The 21,146-nt window shown below is 41.0% G+C and overlaps 2 protein-coding genes across 5 annotated transcripts in view; one reads left to right on the forward strand and one right to left on the reverse strand.

Moving 5' to 3' along the window:
* The window catches only part of LOC307174051 (proline-rich transmembrane protein 3), a 50,351-nt gene extending 37,925 nt beyond the window's left edge, over positions 1-12,426 (forward strand). The window contains exons 2-5 of one of the 3 annotated variants that reach the window (XM_079897709.1): positions 632-652; positions 1,108-1,476; positions 2,304-2,567; positions 9,810-12,426. In XM_079897709.1, coding sequence (XP_079753835.1) covers positions 632-652; positions 1,108-1,476; positions 2,304-2,567; positions 9,810-11,803 — 2,648 coding nt within the window. In that variant the 3' untranslated portion in view covers positions 11,804-12,426. Of the gene's footprint in view, positions 1-631; positions 1,477-2,303; positions 2,568-9,809 lie in introns of all 3 variants that reach the window. The other 2 variants (XM_079897710.1, XM_079897708.1) reach the window with 2 other exon arrangements.
* A 120-nt stretch (positions 12,427-12,546) lies between these two features.
* Positions 12,547-21,146, reverse strand: part of LOC307174054 (cytosolic sulfotransferase 3) — a 39,004-nt gene continuing 30,404 nt past the window's right edge. Inside the window, exons 3-8 of one of the 2 annotated variants that reach the window (XM_079897713.1) lie at positions 20,700-20,828; positions 16,034-16,134; positions 15,040-15,166; positions 14,707-14,804; positions 14,449-14,623; positions 12,547-14,365 (exon numbers count right to left, since the gene is read on the reverse strand). In XM_079897713.1, the coding sequence (XP_079753839.1) occupies positions 14,253-14,365; positions 14,449-14,623; positions 14,707-14,804; positions 15,040-15,166; positions 16,034-16,134; positions 20,700-20,828 (743 nt within the window). In that variant the 3' untranslated portion in view covers positions 12,547-14,252. The remainder of the gene's footprint in view (positions 14,366-14,448; positions 14,624-14,706; positions 14,805-15,039; positions 15,167-16,033; positions 16,135-20,699; positions 20,829-21,146) is intronic. The other variant, XM_079897714.1, reaches the window with a different exon arrangement.

Consider the following 21,146-nt stretch of genomic DNA (forward strand, 5'->3'; position numbering starts at 1 on the left):
TCATTATGTCAAATTCGCGCCTGCCGCGTCTAGTGATACGCTTGACCACTTTGTATCAATTCGCGCATCAAGAGCTAAATTGACGCGCGTAAAAACAAAAGTTTGAAGCGAAATTTCGTCCGTTGTGAACGCACCATTAAAGGCTATGCGTGTGATGTGATAATGAGAACATATTTGCCTCTGCCCTTTTCTCTTCAGAGAACCTGTTGCTATCCACCGAACCAATGTTGTGGTTCTAACGGCACTGAACTTGAATGTCACGACTCACGGCCGAACACCACTAGGCTATTTTAGTAATCACACAATAACTTGACAATTTAATTAAAATGTTATATCAATATAGGCCTACATATTCTTTTTACTTTTCTTTTTTTAAATGGGAATTTCCTGGTAAAATGAAGGTAAAAAAAAAAAATATTTTATATTTTATTTTGCCTTTCCACGGACCACCTGCAGTACCCTCACGGACCACTAGTGGTCCGCGGACCACAGTTTGAGAATGGCTGGTCTATACATTTTTCTCATTCAATAGGCATTTATCTCTCAAATGCTCTATCAGTCGCCAATGAGAATGGCTTGTATTCAACACTGTTTGTGAGTTTAATTTTAATGTATTTGTTTCTCTCTGCAGGAGAAGAAATGAGAAGAAACGGTGAGCATATTTCACACCCATAGGCAGTTTCACTGTAGGGCAGATTGTCAATATGGTGCCTCCACTCCAACTCTTTCTTCTACTGCCTCTAATTCATCCAATCATAAGTCATGTCCATGAAAACTCTCTTTCTCCTCTGACCACTCATTCAAATCATAGCTTGTTTTCCTATTCTTCAAAAAAACAGACTTATGTACTTGTCAAAAAAACTGATCATAGACTGACTGCCAATGCTGCATTAGAAGTTGTCAGACCATTTCTTCGTGGCTTCTATGGAAAAAGTTTCATGAAATCAATTGGACATTCAAATGAATGGACTGAAAGCAGAAATACTGAGAACATATTTTCAGCAAAAACGTCACATACTGAGATAACTGGGTCAAGGGTTAAATTTGTAGTATCACACAAAGACCGAGTGAAAAGAGGTTCTACTCAAAATGTCATACTACCACCAGATGCCGCTGGAAAAGAAGAAGAGACTGTTGATGAGACAGAGTCAATGACAGATGACATATTTACTGAATTTAAAGACAAAGACTTGTCATCCGTTGGGTCAGGTGATGTGGTAATACCTGAAGAAAATGGCTTTGTTAGGGTGTCAACTGAGGCCATAACATATCTTGGTGGAGAGCATGCCCAGAACAGACCACAAGTTCAGACAGCTCATAGTGTGCTGGCTAGTTTGGCCACAGTACATACAAATCCAACAATCAACCCTTCACTCCAGACAAGCCCTTCTGCAACTGCACCACCTAATGAAAAGCCTGTATCCACTTCCAAAGGGATGAGTCAATTGGACGGCAACAGGACTCGACTGGCAATAGGTATAGTACAGATGAAGTAATGCTATGTTCACCTAAATAACCGTAATTACAATGTTCTTTTACTTAGTTACTTGTTTCTATAGCAACATTCATAGTGAAATAGTTAATTATAGTTAGTAATTATAGTTATAGTTAGAGTATATTTCAAAAGTAAGTTAAATACACACACACACACACACACACATACACACACACACACACACATATATATATATATATATATATATATATACAGGGCTTGACATTAGCACCCGCCAAATGCGGGTGGATTTCAGCAGTGGCATGTAACGCAGTCACTCCTACTAGCCACTAGAATTTTACAAGTTAAATATATATTTTTCATTTGTAGTCTTCAAATAATTTTTCTAATAAATAATGTAAAATTTCCAGTCTTGGTGAGCATTCACCTAAACACTATCAGCTATGTCTGAAGTGAACGTAAAGTTAAGAAAGAAAACGCATGTGTAACAGTATAATGAATCCGTGTGTCCGGTCTTAAAGTGACAGCAACCTAATATATGAGATAATATTAAAAATATCTATATGGCAGTTTTTTCCCATGGTATCGATGTCATAATTGTGGCCAGTGAAAATGCTGAGTGGCTAGTAACTTTGGAGAACCACTAGCCACAGTGGCTGGTGAGCAAAAAAGTTAATGTCAAGCCCTGTATCTCTCTCTCTCTCTCTCTCTCTCTCTCTCTCTCTCTCTCTCTCTCTCTCTCTCTCTCTCTGTAGTATATATACTACATTTAAATTCATTGTATTTATATTAATGCTTTAACAAAAACTAGAGGAAAAACTGTTTGATGTTTTCTTTTGTTTATCAGGTAGTTTGGGGATAACCACTCCAGCTAAAATTCAGCCAAAAATACAGGTTACCACTTTACGATCATATATTGAAACCACCCCTCTTAGCACAAGCAAAACCAGTCTACAATTAGAGGCACCATCACCAGGAGTGGACATCGTTAGTTCCAACGATTCACAACCAAAAAGCACTTCACAGTCAACAAGATCTTCAAAAATACCCAATGACCAGTTAAAGGAACCAGGAACTAAAAGAACAGTGACCGATATAAAGAACACTAAAGGTATGAATCATTTGTCTGAAGGATGAAAAAAAAAAAAAAAAAAACCTGGGGTTAATTTCCTGGTCTTTTGGAACATTGGTGTTTTTAGTGTGGGTGTGGCCACTTGTGAGATTGAGACAAATGTTAAAGGCCCACTGAAAGTGGACAACAGGAAGCTAAGACGGGACATATTGAATGGCTACTCCCCTTTTTCTGAATAATCATACATACAGTCACTAATAATATGCCCCTAGACCTCTGCTATCATTTCATTTTTGACAATATGGGACCTTTAAATATCAATATACTGTATATCAATATGTTATTCTTCATTCAGTTCTATGCAACAGACTCAGATTTAACAGATTTTTTTTTTTATTATCAAATTAAAGTATAGTCTATTGCCTAAAGTATAAACTATTATTATCAGAGCATGTGAGCAGATAGCAGGGAGCTGATTAGTGATCAAGAGGGTAACGTCATTTTACCAGCGTTGCCCAGCACAACTATACCATGTTACATTAACATTTATTCATTTAGCAGATGCTTTTATCCAAAGCGACTTACAAATGAGAACAACAGAAGCAGTTAAACTAACAATAGGACAACAATATGCAAGTGTTATGACCCTTTCCAGTTGAATCTAACGCAGTACCAGTTTTAAAAAAAATAAATTTATAAAGATGATAGATAAAGAATAGAAGAGAAAGTGTTACAGCACAGTAGGGCTATTGCAAACAGAAGTCTACTACAGAGAAATTTCATGTCAGCACATTATTTGAGCGGACTTTGCTTTTCCAGTAAGCGTGATCGGTACATGAGTGGAGCGTTTGGGCTGTGAGGGACAGAGCAGAGCAAGCGTGCAGCGCAAACACGGAGCGGAACATTGAGCAGAGAGCAGAGAGCAATGGTGTTGTCTGTGTGTGAAAAAAAAAAAAAAAAAAAAAAAAAAAAAATATATATATATATATATATATATAATTTTTACATTTTTTTTAATTTATTTATTTTATTTAATATTTTATGTAAACGTATATCCCTGTTACAGTTAATTTTCCTGGTTGAAAAAACATTTCAAAAGGAGAGACCAAATACATTTTGATGTAAGTAATGTTCTATTTATTAAAACCATGTATAAATTTAACCCTCATCCTCATCCGTCACACTTGAACCACGAATACACACACAAAAAAAGTAACAAATCCTTCCCTCGCGGGTCACTTTGACCCCCATAGGAATGAATGGAATGCGAGGCATGCTTCAGTACACATAGAAAAACCTAAAAATGCTCAAAATTCAAACTAAAAATGCTAAAACTTTACCAATTTTTATTTATTTATTTATTTATTTATTTATTTATCTTAATGCATACTGAATTAAACTGACTTTAGGACCCAGCGGAACAGCTCATTTGCTCCAAATAGAGCTATAAGGCATCTAGTGGCTAGAGTCATGAAATATCATGTTATATCGGCAAAGACACCCAATGTAAAATATTTTGAGCTGAATTAAAAGGTTTATGCACAGGGGTGTGGGAAGTGGGGGTGCTGCAGCACCTTCTGTTTTCACAGGATTGTAAATGCAATGCAAATGTTTGTTCATTAACATTTATTCATTTTTAGCATTAAGTCATTTATTTGTAATAAAAACTTTAAGTGGGCTATTTAAAAAGTGTTATTTATATGTTAAATTATGTTTTTAAAACATACACGCAGAGTGTTACGTAATTAACAATATATTTTTCTCGTGGCCACAACTTCATATTTTGAGAGAACGACATCTATTTATCGTGGCCACGAGTTATGTTGAAGGTACCACACCGATCAATACTGTACATATACAGCAGTCGGAGATGGAGATGAATGATGAAATAACATTTTACTTTGAATTAGGAATGTCATCTCTGGGATTAAGACACGTGTACGTAAGTGAAAGACACCTGAAGCGCATTCTTAAGTTGAATAGGCTTTTTCGTCGGAAATTTGCTGGCTTGAATGAAATACTCAGGTCACAAATAAAGTCTCGTTTAAGGCAATAAACAAAAACAAATTATGAGAAACTTAAATTAACAAATAACAAAGTAAATTATGACCGGGGTAAAAGGAGGAGCCCATATCGCGTGTGAAAATTCAGTTCCCACATGTTATAAAACTGGTAGCCACTAGAAACGGATGTCGTTCCCTCAACATATTAAAGGTGCTCTAAGTGATGTTGGGTGTATCAAAAATATTTTGGCCTAAAAAACGCGTGACATCGCTTAGAGCACCTTTATGCCGTGGCCACGAGAAACGGATGCCGTTCCCTCAATATATTAAGTCGTGGCCACGAGAATGTCGAGAGATGTTGTTCGCTCAACATACGATCTCGTACCCACGAGATATTATGACGTTCCCATGACTTAATATCACATTCCCACCAGTTTATATGTTGTGGCCACGACAAAACTAAGTGAGCCGAACATGTCCCCTCCTGGTCACCATATGTTATATTGTGTGTGCGTAGAAAGAATTTGTCCGCAGCCGCTCAAAAAACCCCCAAAAAACAACTCCTGAGCGCAGGTCCACTGTCAGTGTTGTGTAAGGTATAGCACTTGGCAGGTTTTTTTGTGTTCATTTCTATTTCCTGTCGCTGTGCAGGCTCTTTTATTGTGTATGACACTGTAAACAGCCCAATAACCCTTTTCTTTAAAGGCTTAATTTATGTCCCGTTGACCGGTCCGTTGCACGCAGTATAAAAGCAGTATCAATAAAGTCAAAAATGTGATGCGCAGTCAGGTTTGAGCATGTGCGCTGTTTGAACAAGTGTTCTCACTGATAAGTTTGTTGTGATTCGTGGAGTTTTGATGAGTTTAATAGTCTTGATATTGTTTCTTATTCAAAAGTGGTGACCTTTTTCAACCTAAAACCTCTTCCTGCACCCCTGTTTATGCATGGAATTGTGAGTTTGAAGAGAATGTGAGGAATGTGCTTAAATTACTAAATTACTATTTATTTATTATTTATTGATCAAATCTAGTAATTTAAAGGTAAATAAAATAATAACAAAAAAAATAAACAAAATAAAAATAACAAAAATATACCAATTTTTTAAATTAAAAAATAGAAAAAAATATTATCAAATTGAAATCAACTCTTTCTGAAAAAAAAAAAAAAAAAGAAGCTTTCTTGGCTTCGGGTCATTTTGACCCGCGAGGGAAGGATTTGTTACAAAACGCGAAGGACATTATTCCAAAATAATAACTAAAGACAGTATCAATTTAAACAACTTACTTTTTAACTAGTCTAACTGATTCGAGAAAGCGCATGACAATATGAGGCGGGATTTATCACACTAACCAATCATAACCGATTATATCCAATTATAGCGCAATGGAGGCATTGCCTCCTCTCACGTGACTTTCCTCCCATTCATTCTCAATTACCCCCCATCAAACTCTCTGCGCTTTGGGGGGTCTTTTAAAAGTCAATGGGCTGAGAGGAGGCAAGCCTCCCGCTGTAACTTTATTTGTGGGTGTCGCTGCTGGACAGTGTTACTTTACAAAAACTAGTGACTTTTACACTTTTTAATGTCATATTTTGTAATATTTGCATTGTTTTATTTTTGTTATATTGATTATTTTCTCATCCAGTTTTTTTTTTGAGGAGACACTGCTTCCCTTACCTTCTCGGAGGAAACACCCCTGGACAGGACAAAGGAGACGATATAGTCTTATCATAGGCAGAGCAAGTTATGTTTAGTCATTTTGACTAAAGATTTTTGGCTTGATATGAAAATGTTAGTAAGTAAGTATGCCTGTATGAATTATTCTCGTTAAAGCCAGTAACATGCATTAAGAAAACAAATAGAGTTAGTTTTTACTTCCAACTTCACATAACCCAGAAATTAATATTTTCATCTCAAGAATGTCACAGTCACCAGCTCAGTCTGCACTACACTTCCCAGCATCCCTTCTGGTCCCCACCTGCACTCAGTCAGCCATCACCACACCTGCTGCTGATCATCACCAGATACTGATTCCCTGCACTTGCACTCCCTCATCAACACAGCCTATATCAACCAGCATCACCCTCACATCAGTGGCTGGTCTTGTCAATGTTACTGCTACTTAAACAGTCAAGACTCCTTATCTGAGATCGTCCTGTCAAGTCTCCTGTCTGTCATCCCGATCCCGATCTCCAGTCATCGTGTTCATCCTTCACCTGCACAGTAGTGATGGGAAGTTCGGATCATTTAATTGACTCTCTTGTTTGATCTCATTCATCAAAATGAACAAATCTTTTTATGAGTCATTTCGTTCATTTAAGTCGTTTTAAATGTTATACTTTTAACAGCCACATTCCCCGAACACGTCCATCTTCGCAATCTTGATCATAGTCTGAATTTAAGAAATCATTATAATGCAGTCAAAAATAATTTACAGGGAACATAAATATTTACTTTACCTTCCGAATCTTTCGTTCATTTGTCACATGACAGACGCAATGAACGGATCGTTCATGAATCACCCATCACTACTGCACAGTTTCCACTTCAGTAATTGCCAGCTAAGTCTTCATCCCCTATCATCAAGTCACCATCCTTTTGCCATCGTCTGGTTCCCGCTGTTGTTCCATCACTCTGCTCTTACTTGAATAAATAATTTCATCTTACCATCTGCCTGTTCCCTTCTGTGAGTGTGACAGAAGACCAGACCACAAAGAAGTACAGGATGGGCATCCTCCTCACCCCGGTGAACCCAGTGAACTTTCTTCTCACCCGCTTGGCTGATGGTTGGCTGATCGAGGACTATGTTGAAGAGTTCCTTGATCACGCGCATGAAGTACCCTGGAACGAGGACACGTTAAAGACCATCTTTTGGTGTGGGTTGGACGATCACCTGTATCAGCAAGTTCCTGCAGCTGCAACAACAGTTTCCTTGAAGAGTTACATTGAAGATGTTCTACGGTTATGTGGATCGCCTTACACCCTTCCAGAGTCTCATCCTGCCGAGACCACCCTTCCAGAGCCTCTCAAGATGGCTGCTGCTGTTCCAGAGCCTGGTCCCAAGATGGCCGCCGCCGTTTCAGAGCCTGGTCCCAAGATGGCCGCCGCAATTCCAGAGCCTAATTCCAAGATGGCTGTCACCACGCCTCCTGAGCCTTCAGTCAGGATGGCCGCCACCACGCCTCGATTCCCAAGCCTTCGCCCCAAGTCCGGAAACGACTCCCATCTTCACCCTGAGTTCGGAAGTGATTCCAGTCCCTGTCTTCCAGGACCCTGAACTCCCACCCAACCTCCCTCTCCAACCTCCTCCCGTCTTCCAGCCATCATCTCCACTGCCCACTGTTAGTCACGCATCTCGCCCTAAAAAACCTTTGGAGAGGTGGGCTTGCTGTGGGACTACCAGCTCTCAGTGCCATCGTGGCCAGGGGATCCCTGGGTTTCCACTCCACCCACCGAGGCCAGAATTCTACATCGGCCCATCGGCCCACTGACTCAGCCTTGGCTTCTACCTCCCTAGCCTCCTCCGTGGCCCATCAGTGCTCCAGCTCCACCAGGCTCCCTTGTCGCCATGGTCGTTTGTCGACCTACCCTCACCTCTGGACTACACTCCTCTGGCTCTGCCTCATCCCCCCAGCTCCATTGGACTCCTCACTCCCTTCAGCTCCTCCTTGGTTCTCCGTCTCCACTGCGCCCTTCTGAGCTCAGTCACCAACTCTGTAACCTGTCTGCACTACAGTACCCAGCATCCCTTCTGGTCCCCCCACCTGCACTCAGTCAGCCATCCCCACACCTGCTGCTGATCATCACCAGATACTGATTCCCTGCACTCCATCAACACAGCCTATATCAACCTGCATCACCCTCACATAAGTGTCTGGTCTTGTCAATGTTACTGCTACGTAAACAGTCAGACTCCTTACCTGAACACTCACTTGAGATCGTCCTGTCTTCCGTCTGTCTCCTGTCTGTCATCCCGGTCCAGATCTCCAGTCACCGTGTTCATCCTTCACCTGCACAGTTTCCACTTCAGTCATCGCCAGCTAAGTCTTCATCACCCATCACTCTGCTTTTACTTGAATAAATCATTTCACCTTACCATCTGTCTGTTCCCTTCTGTGAGTGTGAAAAAGAATCTATGATGTAACATCAAGAATTTTTTAATCTTTAAAGGGGTGGTATAATGCCCTTTTCACAATATGTAAAATAAATCTCTGATGTCCCCAGAGTGTGTATGTGTGTGAAGTTTTAGCTCAAAATACCCCACAGATATTTTTATATAGCATGTTAAAGTTGTCACTTTTTGAGGCTTAGCAAAAATGCACCGTTTTGTGTCTGGCCCTTTAAATGCAAATGAGCTGCTGCTCCCAACACAGAGGGTGGGCTTTCAAGAGCTCGTGTGTGCTAGCAGCTCCGATTACCCCACCAACTAACACACACTAAAATTACACAAACTGTTCTGCCTTTTATGTTTAAACGGAGTCAGACAAAGATGGAGAGACTCAAGAAGTGACAACACATAGAATGCAACAGGACGTCTCTGAATGGTTAGTTGACGATTTTATGTTGCTGATGTGGAGTTAACTATCTTTAATTAGCATATTCTGTCATGATAATCTATAAATCGCTCGTATAGGAATTGTTGTGAGATGTACAGAGTGACTTTCTATTGCATGTGAAAAGGCAGATGCTAGTTTGAGCTGACTCACAAATGTGCTCGACTACAACAACTCTTCCTCTTCTCAACATGGACTGTGTGTTCCTGGGGGCGGGGTTTATGTAAATTTTAGGATTGGTGATGTCACTGACCTGTGAGGAATGTCGTGTTGTCCATACCAGCCGTTTGTTGTAGTCCTTTTTATTTCTTTAAAAGCAAATATCTCCCTTTGCTTTGAACTTTGAGCGTTGTAACTTTGCAGATGTTGTTTATGCTCAAACAGCAACATTACACACTAACTAAAGTAAGAAAAGTGAAATCATACTCAACCACCCCTTTAAAAGAATATTACCAGCTCAAGAATGCAGTGAATGTAAATTTTTATTGATAACTTTTGAACTTGAAAATGAAAACATATTCATATTTTAAAAGTTATGTAGTGTATTCCAGTTTTATTTTTATGAGCATTCATGTTAATTAGAGATCAGTTTGTTAAATGCACAAATTGCAAAATGATTGTATATTGGTGAATGTGTTTTATGTAGTTACATGTTTTTCTGTTGTTTGTTATTGTGTTTTGCCAGTTACCTCAATAATATTTCCTGTACCTCTTTTTATTTCCACAGGTATATCACCTTTTCTAAGTACAAGTACAACCTCCCCTCGCCCGACTGGACATGGCCATTTTGTATTCTCTGAAAATGATAGAAGAGTTACAGAGATGGACCAGTCAGTCTCACAGGGAATAGTTCCATCATTGAAGTCAAACCCTGCCTCTCCAACCCATGCCCAACCCAAGGACCCTTGTGGCACTGTTGTGGGCCCCTGTGTTTTTTCCAAAGATCAAAACAATGCTGATATATATGGTGCAACAAATGGCAGCTTTTTAGTGTGGGCAGACTTAAAACGCACACTGTCATTTGCATGGGAGTTGCATGTATTTGGTTCTGCTGTCCTCTTCCTTTTGCTTACTGTTGGCTCTGTTCTTGGCTTAGCGTTAGCTCCCAGCTTGAATTGCCCCCACTGTGGTGAACTGATACTTGCCAATAGCCTCTTGCTAGTTGTGGGTGTGGTTAGAGCTGGCCACTTTTTGCTTGACCCATATGGGACACGGTTCCTCCTGCCGCCTCCTGTAGTAATAGCTTTATATACGCTGCCATTACCACTGTTAATTTTGGCACAGGCTTCATTAGTGATATTGGTACTAAAAAAGGCAGGAGTAACTTGGCTACCACCAACACTTCAGCGCCCACCTCTTTTAGGAGTATTAGCTGTTTTACAATGCACTCCCCTACTTGCTGCAGACTTACTTTCCCCTGCACTTTCGCCTGCTGTTCCCATCGTCCTACAGGGCCTCACGCTGACTGCAGGCCTGACACTGTGTTTAGGCTACCTTTTCTTTGCACTGCCACGCCTCTCCCACACACATGCAGCTCGGGGAAGAAATAAGGGAATAGGTGAAGAAAAAGTGAGGGTTTTAGCATGGGTACTGGCAGTATGCGCTCTTCTTGGGGCACTGTGCTGTCTTTTGCATATTTATTCCTGCATGTGGCTATATGGACTACTAGGAGACTGGAGGCGCTTCCGTTGGGCATGGTGGTTCTGTCAGTTCTGGGTACGACTGTTGGAGCTTGTCTGGGCTTTCTGCCTGCTTTTGGTGTCTTCCTGGGTCTTCTGGAGACCCAATGGAGGCCACATATGTGGAGCACCAAGACAGGAAGGGGCTGCCACAGAAAGCTTGCCCTCACCCTCTCAATCATCAAACTCTACCAGCAGACATACATGCTGGGCAAAGATTGTGCAGAGCCTCAAGGTAAGGCAACAAAGGAAATCTGAAAGCAATGGAATTGGAGGGTCCAGTAGTAGTGCAGCGGCCGCAGAGTTGCCCAATAACTGGGCAGGGCAAGAGCGATCAGGGGCGGATATTAGCAAGAGCCTCATACGAAATCAGGATCCACTCAAAGACAGCAATCTGAAAAGCTTTGCAGGGGGCTCTGCTGGTTCATTGCTAAGGGTGCAGCCACATGCTCATCCACCTCAGTGCTCTTCAAGTAGCAGTCTGGACAGGGACAAGGAGTCAGCCTTCTCACTCTGCGATTTTGACCTGCGTCCTCCAACCCCAATTGATCTTGGCCGCAGTATTGATGAGGCACTTCATCGTGAGCATCTGTTAGGGGGCGAAAGTTTATTCTATCCACTGCGACCACTATCACCTCCTCCATTTCCAAACCTGTGGATGCGACGGAATAGTGACCCCCAAATAACACTGTCATCGAGCAGTGATGAACACACTTTGCTCACAGAGTCTTCCACAGGTCTGGATCGCTCCATTCCTAGTGCTGTGCCCAGCCGACAGGTCACAGCTCCCCCTACACCGACTCATCAGGGCTTCCGTTGGGTCTCTGAGGCACCAGTGCCTTCCTCTTTGTCCTGCCCGGTCTCACTGCACCCTTCCCCAAGCACAAGCCATACTCTTGTGCCCAGTACAGAAAACACAAGGCTTTTTCTAACCCCTGACCTTGAAAGTTCACAATCAAATAGTAGAGGGGGTCATAGATATTTGAAAGTGAAGCGAAGTGATGACTCAGCCAGTGTTGGCAGTGACATTATTGACCTTTGAACATGGTGTGGCACACCACAACTCCAGGTTAAAATGCATTCGCATTCTCCAAAAATCAGAGATTACATATTTAATCCTGACTTAAGTCAAATGTGAATACGTGCAATCAACACTGAAAATATTTACTTCTAATTTTTTTCTTCTAAAGTCTTGTTTACAGTTATGTACATACAATAGAAGTCTATGAGGCAAGGCATTCCAGAAGTGTGTATTTTGTTTTCACTATTATATATGTTTTTGTATAAAATGTGTTTTCATTTGGTCTGGAAAGTTATCATCATTGTCTTTTTAGTGGTAGGACCACCATTATAGGCTAATTAACTTCTAAAAATGTGTTATTTGTGTACTTTCTGTTGGTGGGGTGTCTCCATGTAAAGGACTTCACAAATAGTTACTAGTCTCCTGTCATTACTTGTAATATTTAGGTATTGTGGCTATACTTGTGCAGTAGTGTGTATGTTAATGTTTATGCTGTTGCAGTGCCTTGTCCCATAGACCAACCTAAGTGCTACTAAGTATTGTGAAGACCTGAGTCTGGATAGTATTTTTTTTTTCTTCCTTCTTTGCACTGCATTTAAACAGAATGTATACTGTATGTGCCAGAACATGTTGACTTTCTTGCCCATGCTTTGTACTTCCAGTTTATTCCCGCAATACAGCATACCAAACTATTCCCACAACTGGAGTTATGTGTAGTAAAATCATTGTTATATAAATGACTTGGCAACTGACAGAATAGCAGACCAAAACTTTGTTGGTGTATTCAACAGTTTAGCCAAATTTCAACACAGTTGGATGCTCAACTCATCATTACTTTATACAATACAGTAGAACTCATGTCTGAGCAATAAATGATAGAAAGTTGTGAGTATATCTAAAACAGATTATATTTTTGTTTGTAAATAATGGTGTATTGTGGTTACATGCAATGCATTTACTGTGAATGACAATCTTTCCTATTGCAAAAATATTAACTGATCACAAAAAATACACTTTTGTCAGTCAATGACAGATGCATAGACAAATGCATATTAACATTTGTATAGTTTTTCCTTCTTTAAAAAGATAAATCAGTGCCATAGTAGAAAATAAACTGCATCACATATTAACCAGGCACTATATGTGCTTATATTGTGCTGTGACATATTTTTTAATGAAATTATTATCTTTCATTTCAGCTTTAAAAAAGTCTGAATGAACTGTTTGCATGGTACTGTCATGATTCCTGTCTTGTGTAGATTTTTGTTATTTCCTGTCCTGTGCCATGTTTTGTAGTCCTTTGTAGATTTTCTTGTTTATTAGTCTCCCCAGGTGTTTCTAATTAGCCCCGCCCCCTTATCTTGTTTAGCTTGTTTGTCTGTGTATTTAAACCTCTCTGCTTCAGTTGTTGTTTGTCGGTCGTTATAGCTGTTTCCATGTTCCTGTCCTAAGTTCTGTGTTCTGTTATGATGAGGCAGGAATGAAACGGAGAGAGAATCCATATGCAAGCATTACTTTTAATAAAACAAACAGGTAATCCAGGCAGACAACAGAACACAGAACTTAGGACAGGAACATGGAAACAGCTACAACGACCGACAAACAACAACTGAAGCACAGAGGTTTAAGTACACAGGCAAACAAGCTAAACAAGATAACAAGGGGGCGGGGCTAATTAGAAACACCTGGGGAAACTAATAAACAAGAAAATCTACAAAGGACTACAAGCCATGGCACAGGACAAGAAATAACAAAAATCTACACAAGACAAGGGGAACACAATACAGGAATCATGACAGGTACTGACACCTGCTGTAATTTTATTGATCAAATGATGCTCAAATAAGAGCATTTTAACCAGGCCAAACCCCACCCATGGTATACTGTCAAGCACACTTTCAGCATTTAAAGAGATGATTTATGAGGGTGGAGTAATGCTGTGCAGTCCCAGCTAATTATGCCAGAATGTGGTAGTCCCACGTATCTATATCCATGTCTCTATGTATTTTTGTGGTCAAGTTTGCTTTTGAATAAAACAGAAAGTGTTAACACCAACATACTGTACTATTTAAAAGCCTTTTAATTGAAGGGTCAGTTTACCCACCGAGTTATCTTACTTTCCACATGACTTTCACAAACTTTAATCATTTAAATAAGCACTGCATTTGTGCTTGACAAATTTAATCTAAATTCATATTAACATATTGATAAAAGTATTATTTAAAAAGATAAAACAGAACTAAAAAAGATGTTCTCATAAATGTGTTCTTTCACGAGGAATACAAACATTACCACTTTTTGAAGAAATCAGCCAATGAATGGTGCATTTACAGTATAATTATCTTTGTTGCACATTTCATTTGGGATAGGGAAACATACTGTATCTTATAATTAGAAAAATTATTATTATAAAAAATATTCTGACAATTTATTTAGTGATCATTCTGGTGCAAGGTCCAGAACTCAAGTATTAAATCTCAGTGCGGAACTTGACAGTGGTATTCTTCATCTTCTGTTTGTAGACTTCATCAAACTGTTCATTTTGTGCCACAGTGAAGTGACCTTTCCAGTCTCCAACTTTACCTTTGTAACACAAACAAAGACAAGATTAAAGCAAATAATAGGACATAATTAAGACGTCTAAATTAGATCAGTGGTTTATTAACCTTTCCGCATGAAGGGTGAGATCTTGAAGTCCATGACTGGGAGAGTGGAATAGTTAGTCATTTTGTTCTGTTTCATGGCATCAAACTGAACCCCTTTTGTTATTTTCTCCCTCTCTTCAACTGAAGTGGACAAACCCAAGAAGGAACACAAATGTTCCACCTCACGTCCAGTGTCCTGAGTAAGACATGGAAAAACACATTTAACTTTCATGTTGATTTTATGCTTCATAAAAATGTCACATTATGAACTGAACTTACTTCCACCAAATCTTCATAGAACAAGTAGAGTAAGTTAGAATATGTCTGTTTTTTCTCCCACCATCCACTGACATGGTCGAACCAAGGACCAAACACATCTAGGGAATATTAGAACAATTCCTCAGTTTTAAAATTCTTGATTCATGTAGGTCATGTAGATACATTTTTCCTTTTTACTCTCCAAATGTTTTTGTAGTTATAAAAACATATTTTACTATAATAATATATAATAATTTAATATAATTTCCTGACACTAAAGTGGTTCTTTAGTTATTACCATTGTAATTGACTAATATGATTTAATTTCATTACTGTACAAAATATTTTACTTACTCTTTCCTTCCATAAATTTCTGTAAGAAGGTGTTCCAGTCTCCTGGTTCAGGTTCTCCCATATTCATTCGATCAAAATGAAAATAGGAAACTGCATTGTCTTTTGCATTCCGAGCTACATACACAATCTGGAATGAGTGGACAAAAATTATGACAAGAAACAAGATTTGCATTACATTCACTAAATTACACAACTAATGCTGTCTTAAATAGAGGGAATTTAGCTTTCAATCCATGCATTCAATCCATGGGTCCCTATGCTGGGTTCACTGCTCTCTATTAACTGAGTACACATCTGTTCAAGTTCACTTCACTTGACAAAACACGCTGCAGTGTTATCAAACACAGATGAAACTTAGGTCACTCATATTAGAGAAGATTGAGATTTAATGTGTTTGGCCCACCACGTGCTGCCAGAACAGCTTCATCTTGGCACTGATTCTGCAAGTCCCTGGAACTCAGTTGGAGGGATGGAATATCATTTTTCCAAAAGATGTTTCCTAATTTTGATGGTGGTGATGGTGCTGTCCTAACATCAGTCTAAAATATCCCATAGGTGTTCAGCTGAATTTAGATCTTGGGACTGTTTGAGATGATATGCCATACCACATGATTCACATATTTTTCATTCTCATAAAAAGATTCAGTGAACCCTCGTGTTATCTTGTGTTACCTCATTTTCATCCTGGAAAAGACCACTTACACCAGGATAAAAAAAGTTTCATCATAGGATAAACGTGATTACTCAACAATACTTTATTGATTTGAAGGGGACAAGTGGGTCCAAACCATGCCAGCAAAATGTATAAATCCACCAGATCTCCTGTATTTTCCTTTTATTTTTCACCCATCTATGAATATTCTTTCATTTAAATCATGTTTCTAAGTTGTGCACTTAAGTTTGGTAGTATGAGATTCACATTATACTATGATAGATTGATTACATGTTGTCACCTACATCACATCACAGAGTGAAAGGAGCCCATATACTTTACCCTTGAGTTCTGCTCCCAGAAGGACTTGGGCACAAGCTGAACAGGCAAATGAGTTTTGATGAGGCGAGGAGAAGTAGACAGATTATCAGCCAGCTCTGTCCCTGAAAGTAAACAAACAAACAAATACAATGTGGTTCCAATTTTAGTATCCTTCAGTATCCTAGTTGTCATTGTGGTTAAACCAAGACATACAGTAAATAAACAATACCATTCTAATTTGTTTATATTGGTAATGGACCTCACAGAACAAAACTATGCTGGGTATAAGAAATCACAATCCAGTTTACATAATGCACATAAGCGTCATACCCATTCACACTTCAAAAATGTGTGCCAATGGACAACTTGCACTGAGCTTTGTTACTTCTGTTTTCAAATATTGCAGCTCACTAGTACCCTTTCAATATAGTTCACTCGCATTGCGTCAGTTTCTGACTCTTATGGGGAAACTCAGTTTTCTCCGAATACCTCAGAAAATCAGGTCTGTGCTTTACACAGACAAATGGCTTTTCAGCCCGCCAGAAAGGGCAGAGCTGACTGCCTATTTAAGTTGCGCAAAAAAGGCCATTTAGTCAGATTTCCCTCCTTCAGCGCAAAGACACATCTCCTCGCTGACTCTGAAGACGAAGAACCCTTTCTACTCGCCATCGAGAACAGCCTCCTGCAGTGTACCAACAGCTTCTCTTCTGCAGCTTTTCCAGCAACAACTTTCACAGTGCAAGCTGCGAAAAGAACAAATTTCACGGCACAAGCCAATTAAAAAGAGCATATTTAATTTCTAAAAGAGCAAGCGCGTTTGTTGCAAAATGTTGTACCACGAATGTGGCTCATGCAGGGCTGGCCTACATCCCTCGGACGAGAACTCTGAGAGCATCAGCTGTCTGGGCCGCACCCATGCAGAGGCTGCACTCACAAAGACCAGCTGCTCGCACTGCGAGAGCATGAGTCTCACAGCTGCGCTGGCAGATCGCTTCCTAGAAAAAAGGAAGTGATCCTGCCTTGCACACTCTGCTGTTCTCTTCCCCTCTCGAGCCAAGACGGAAGAAACGGCAGAGCCGCGGTGTGGAGCAACAGGGCTGCAGCGAGATCACGCTGGCTCAGCGCCCGCGTGCCTTGATAACTCCAACCGCAGCTTAAAGAGACGGACTCAGCGAGGCCTAGGCAGCTCATCCCTGTTCTTTCCCAGGCAGTGAGTGAGTAAGGCTTGGACTGATCAGCTACGGAAGAGCCCACCCGCAGTCACTTATATGAATGGTTCCTGCAGCCGGGGCACCGCCAACAGGCCCCTGCCAGCAACCAGCCCCGTTCATCCCACAAGTTCATGAAGAACGCACAAAGTCGTGGCGCACCCCCTACTCAGCGTGCATTCATCTTTCTCCTCTTCAGGTCACCATAGTTGACAGCGCAGAGGAAAAGGGCTACACAAAGCTTCCTCCGCTAGAGGATGCCATCACCGCACATCTGTGTCCGCCCATGGCCCTCGGCTAGAGGATCAAAGCCTTCCAACCGTCCAACCTCCACACAATGGCTGTCCTCCAAGTGTGTCAGGCTAAGCTCCTCCATGACATGGATGAGAACAGCCCAGACCCAGCGGCCTTCAAAGAGCTGAGCAGCGCAACCAACCTTGCCCTACACACCACTAAATCCACAGCCCACGCAATGGGGCTTGATATGGCCAATCTGGTGGTCCTTCAGCGCCACCTTAACTTGACGGAGATCAAGAACACTGACAAGACAGTCTTCCTCGACTCCCTGGTCTCTCCCTCGGGCTCATTTGGTCCTGCAGTGGATGGTTTCAAGAGTGCTTCACAGCAACTCAGAAAACATCACAGGCAATGGGTAATTTTCTGCCAAAGACAGCAGGCTCCTCAGCTGCTGCTTGTCACCCCAGATCGACGCCAACTCAGCAAGCCGGTGACCAAGCCCGCTCAGCCCCTGCAAAAGGCGGGTGTGAAGCAGCGCTTCCACCCAGCAAAGCACTACTCATTTCCTAAGCACCAGGGACCCCGCCCTAGGCTAGAGCTGAACCCTGAGCTGCCCAAGCAGTCCTGATGCTTCAGACTCAAGGAAGAGAAGGCTAAGTCCCACCGAGGCCGGACCACCACCAAAGTGTCCATCTGTGACAGAGGGGAGATCGCGTCCTGAATTACCTCAACGATTGGCTGATCTTAGCCCAATCTAAGGACGAACTGTGTGCGCAAAGATCTCTGCTTCTCAGCTATCTAGAAAGCCTGAGGTTCAAAATCAACTCAAGTAAGAGCTCGCTGTCCCCCAGCCAACAAATTGCATTCTTGGTGGCAGTCCTCGACTCGTCCACAATGCGGGCATGGATTTTGCCGGATCGCTCCCTGAAAATTCAGCAGTTAGCAACACCGTTCAGATCGAGGAGCAACCTACCCTTGAAGAAATTCAGAAACTACTGGGCCTCATGTCACAGCGTTCCAGCAGGCGCTCAAGGGGCACCATGTTCGAGTCCAATCAGACAACATGACAGTGGAAGCCTGTATAAATTACCATGGCGGTCTCAATTGCAGTCTACTGAATAGACTGGCACACCGCCTCCTCCTGTGGGCACAGGACAATCTCCGCTCAGTATAAGCTTTACATGTGCGGCCCCCAGGGGAACGGAGACTCCACCCCCAAACAGTCTGCATGATTTGGAGCTTTTTTGGCCAGGCAGAAGTGGATCTCTTCGCATCGAGAGAGAACACACACTGCCCAGTATTTTTTTCGAAGAAAAGGAACGCAGTGGTTCACAAGTGGCCCCCTCTGTGATTTTATGCCTTCCCTCTGGTAGCACTGCTCCCTCAGGTCCTCAGGTGAATCAGGGAGGACAGATGTTCAGTCCTGCTTGTAGCACCACTCTGAAAGAACCAACCATGGTTTCCAGGAATGGTCCAGCTGCTATCTGCAGCACCCTGGCCAATCCCGCTGAGAAGTGACCTCCCCTCCCAAGCGGAGACTTCCTTCCTCGAGTTTGGGCCAAACGACAGCAAGGTTGTCCTTAAACCTAGGCGTGGCTATGTGCTTAAATGTGCTCTCCACGCCCTTTAGGGCACAAGTTATCTCACTTTCTGCTCTCCCTTCTGTTGAGAAAGAGCAGACAGCACACCCACTCTGCCCAGTGAGGGCCTTTAGGGTGTACATTGAGCACTCTAGCCAAGCCAAGGGATATACATGGCTGACATCTGTGCGGCGGCCGGCTGGTCCTCGCCATGCACCTTTATCAGGTTCTACAACCTGGACATCCCAGGCACGGGTTTTGTCAGCCTAGATCGGCCCCTGCCCTCAAGTGGTCTTATAGGGTGATCATACCTTCAATCTCCGGTCTCTGAAGCCGAGTCTGCCATTTCTGGAAATTCTAAGTCCTTAATCTCTAGTAGCCTCTCTTAGGCGTTCCCCAGGGCTACAGCCTCAGGCTACGGCCCTGGGCTATGGCCTCACAGGACGGCTTCCGTTCTGCGCTGGTAGTACAGCGTTTTGCTGTACGTGAACCAATCAGGCTTAAGTAATTTGAGAAAATGGAGTTTCCCCATAAGCATCAGAAACTGACGCAATGCCTGTTCCTGCTATATCAGGAAACCAAGATTACGTTAGTGTTATGTGTGTTTTCAAGGTGTTGTAGTCACCTAGTTCCCTAAATGGCACTTAAAATGAGTGTACAAAGGAAACAGGAGAAGAGATATTCTGAACATTATTGTGTACACAGCATTTGTTACATTACAAATTCAGTGGAACTTGATGTTTAAAAAAAAAAAAAAAAAAAAAAAAAAAAACAGGTCAGAAGGGGTTAAGACCAAAACAAATTTTACAGTTTTGTGAAATATCTTTAACACAAGTAGCACATTCTTTCAAATGTTTTATTGTGTTGTGTGATTTTAAAAGGCTGGAATAAGAGCAGCAACACACATGTGCACACTCACACACACACACACACACACACACAGACACACACACACACACACACACACACACACACACACACCATTTCTTTATTGCAGCTTTTCAAAGTCATTCATAAATAGAAAGTCAACAGGTATAAATTATGTGGGAAAAAACCCTTAATAAGAAGACCAGCATTGGATTTCCCACACGTTAGTGAGAAAATATATGAATGCTTTTCCCGGAACTGCCTGATTCGTACTATGTAGAACACGGAAGAAGTTGTGCAAACAGTCCATTGGATTTTGAATACAGTGTTGAAAAAATAAATAAAAATGGGAATATTTTTGTCTTGATGCTTAATTATCACAATTAATATAGTAAGATATGATCGGTGCTACAGATTCATATATTTACAGTAACAGCAGCAGCATGTGAACAGCAAAGCCAGCAGAGGACCTCAGCAAGTGCTCAGGGAACCTTTGTCTTATTTCTGGAGGAATACAGAGAACTGGCTCTGATTTTCGAAACACAGAGATAATAATACGCATTTTACCTTTGCTGAGTAAAAGGCAGATGATTTAAATCAATCTGTCACAGTATATAAATTACAGAATATGTGGCACACAGAATCCATGATGCACGACTTTAAAATTTGGAATATGGAATAGCAAGAAGTAAATGAGCAAAAAATTAGACAGTGATACAAATTGACAAACAACAACAACAACATAAAAAAAACATTATTAATTAAGTGAACACTCATTATTCTGTGGTCTCTGACCTGATTGTATCACTTGAAAACATGACTCCAGAAATGGCACTCTCATATAGATAGGCTGGGAAGTCTGGCGCTCTGGAGCATCCTTACCAAAATACAGAAGGTCAAGAATATATGAAACCCAGGTGGTACCTAGAGGAACATGAGTATAAAACCTTTTCTTAGAAACATAACAATGATAACAAGATAAGAACTAGCATACATAAAATGATATCAGTAGTACTGAATTGTTTTAAATGTCAGTTTGAAGAGAGAAAACATTTAATATTACCATATCAAAGCCCTATTTTCAAACAGGTGAAACTCGAAAAATTAGAATATCGTGCAAAAGTTAATTTATTTCAGTAATTCAACTTAAAAGGTGAAACTAATATATAATATAGACTCATTACATGCAAAGTGAGATATTTCAAGCCATTATTTGTTATAATTTTGATGATAATGGCTTAC

This window comes from Squalius cephalus (assembly GCF_949319135.1).
Source record: "Squalius cephalus genome assembly, chromosome: 16".
NCBI lineage: Eukaryota > Metazoa > Chordata > Actinopteri > Cypriniformes > Leuciscidae > Squalius > Squalius cephalus.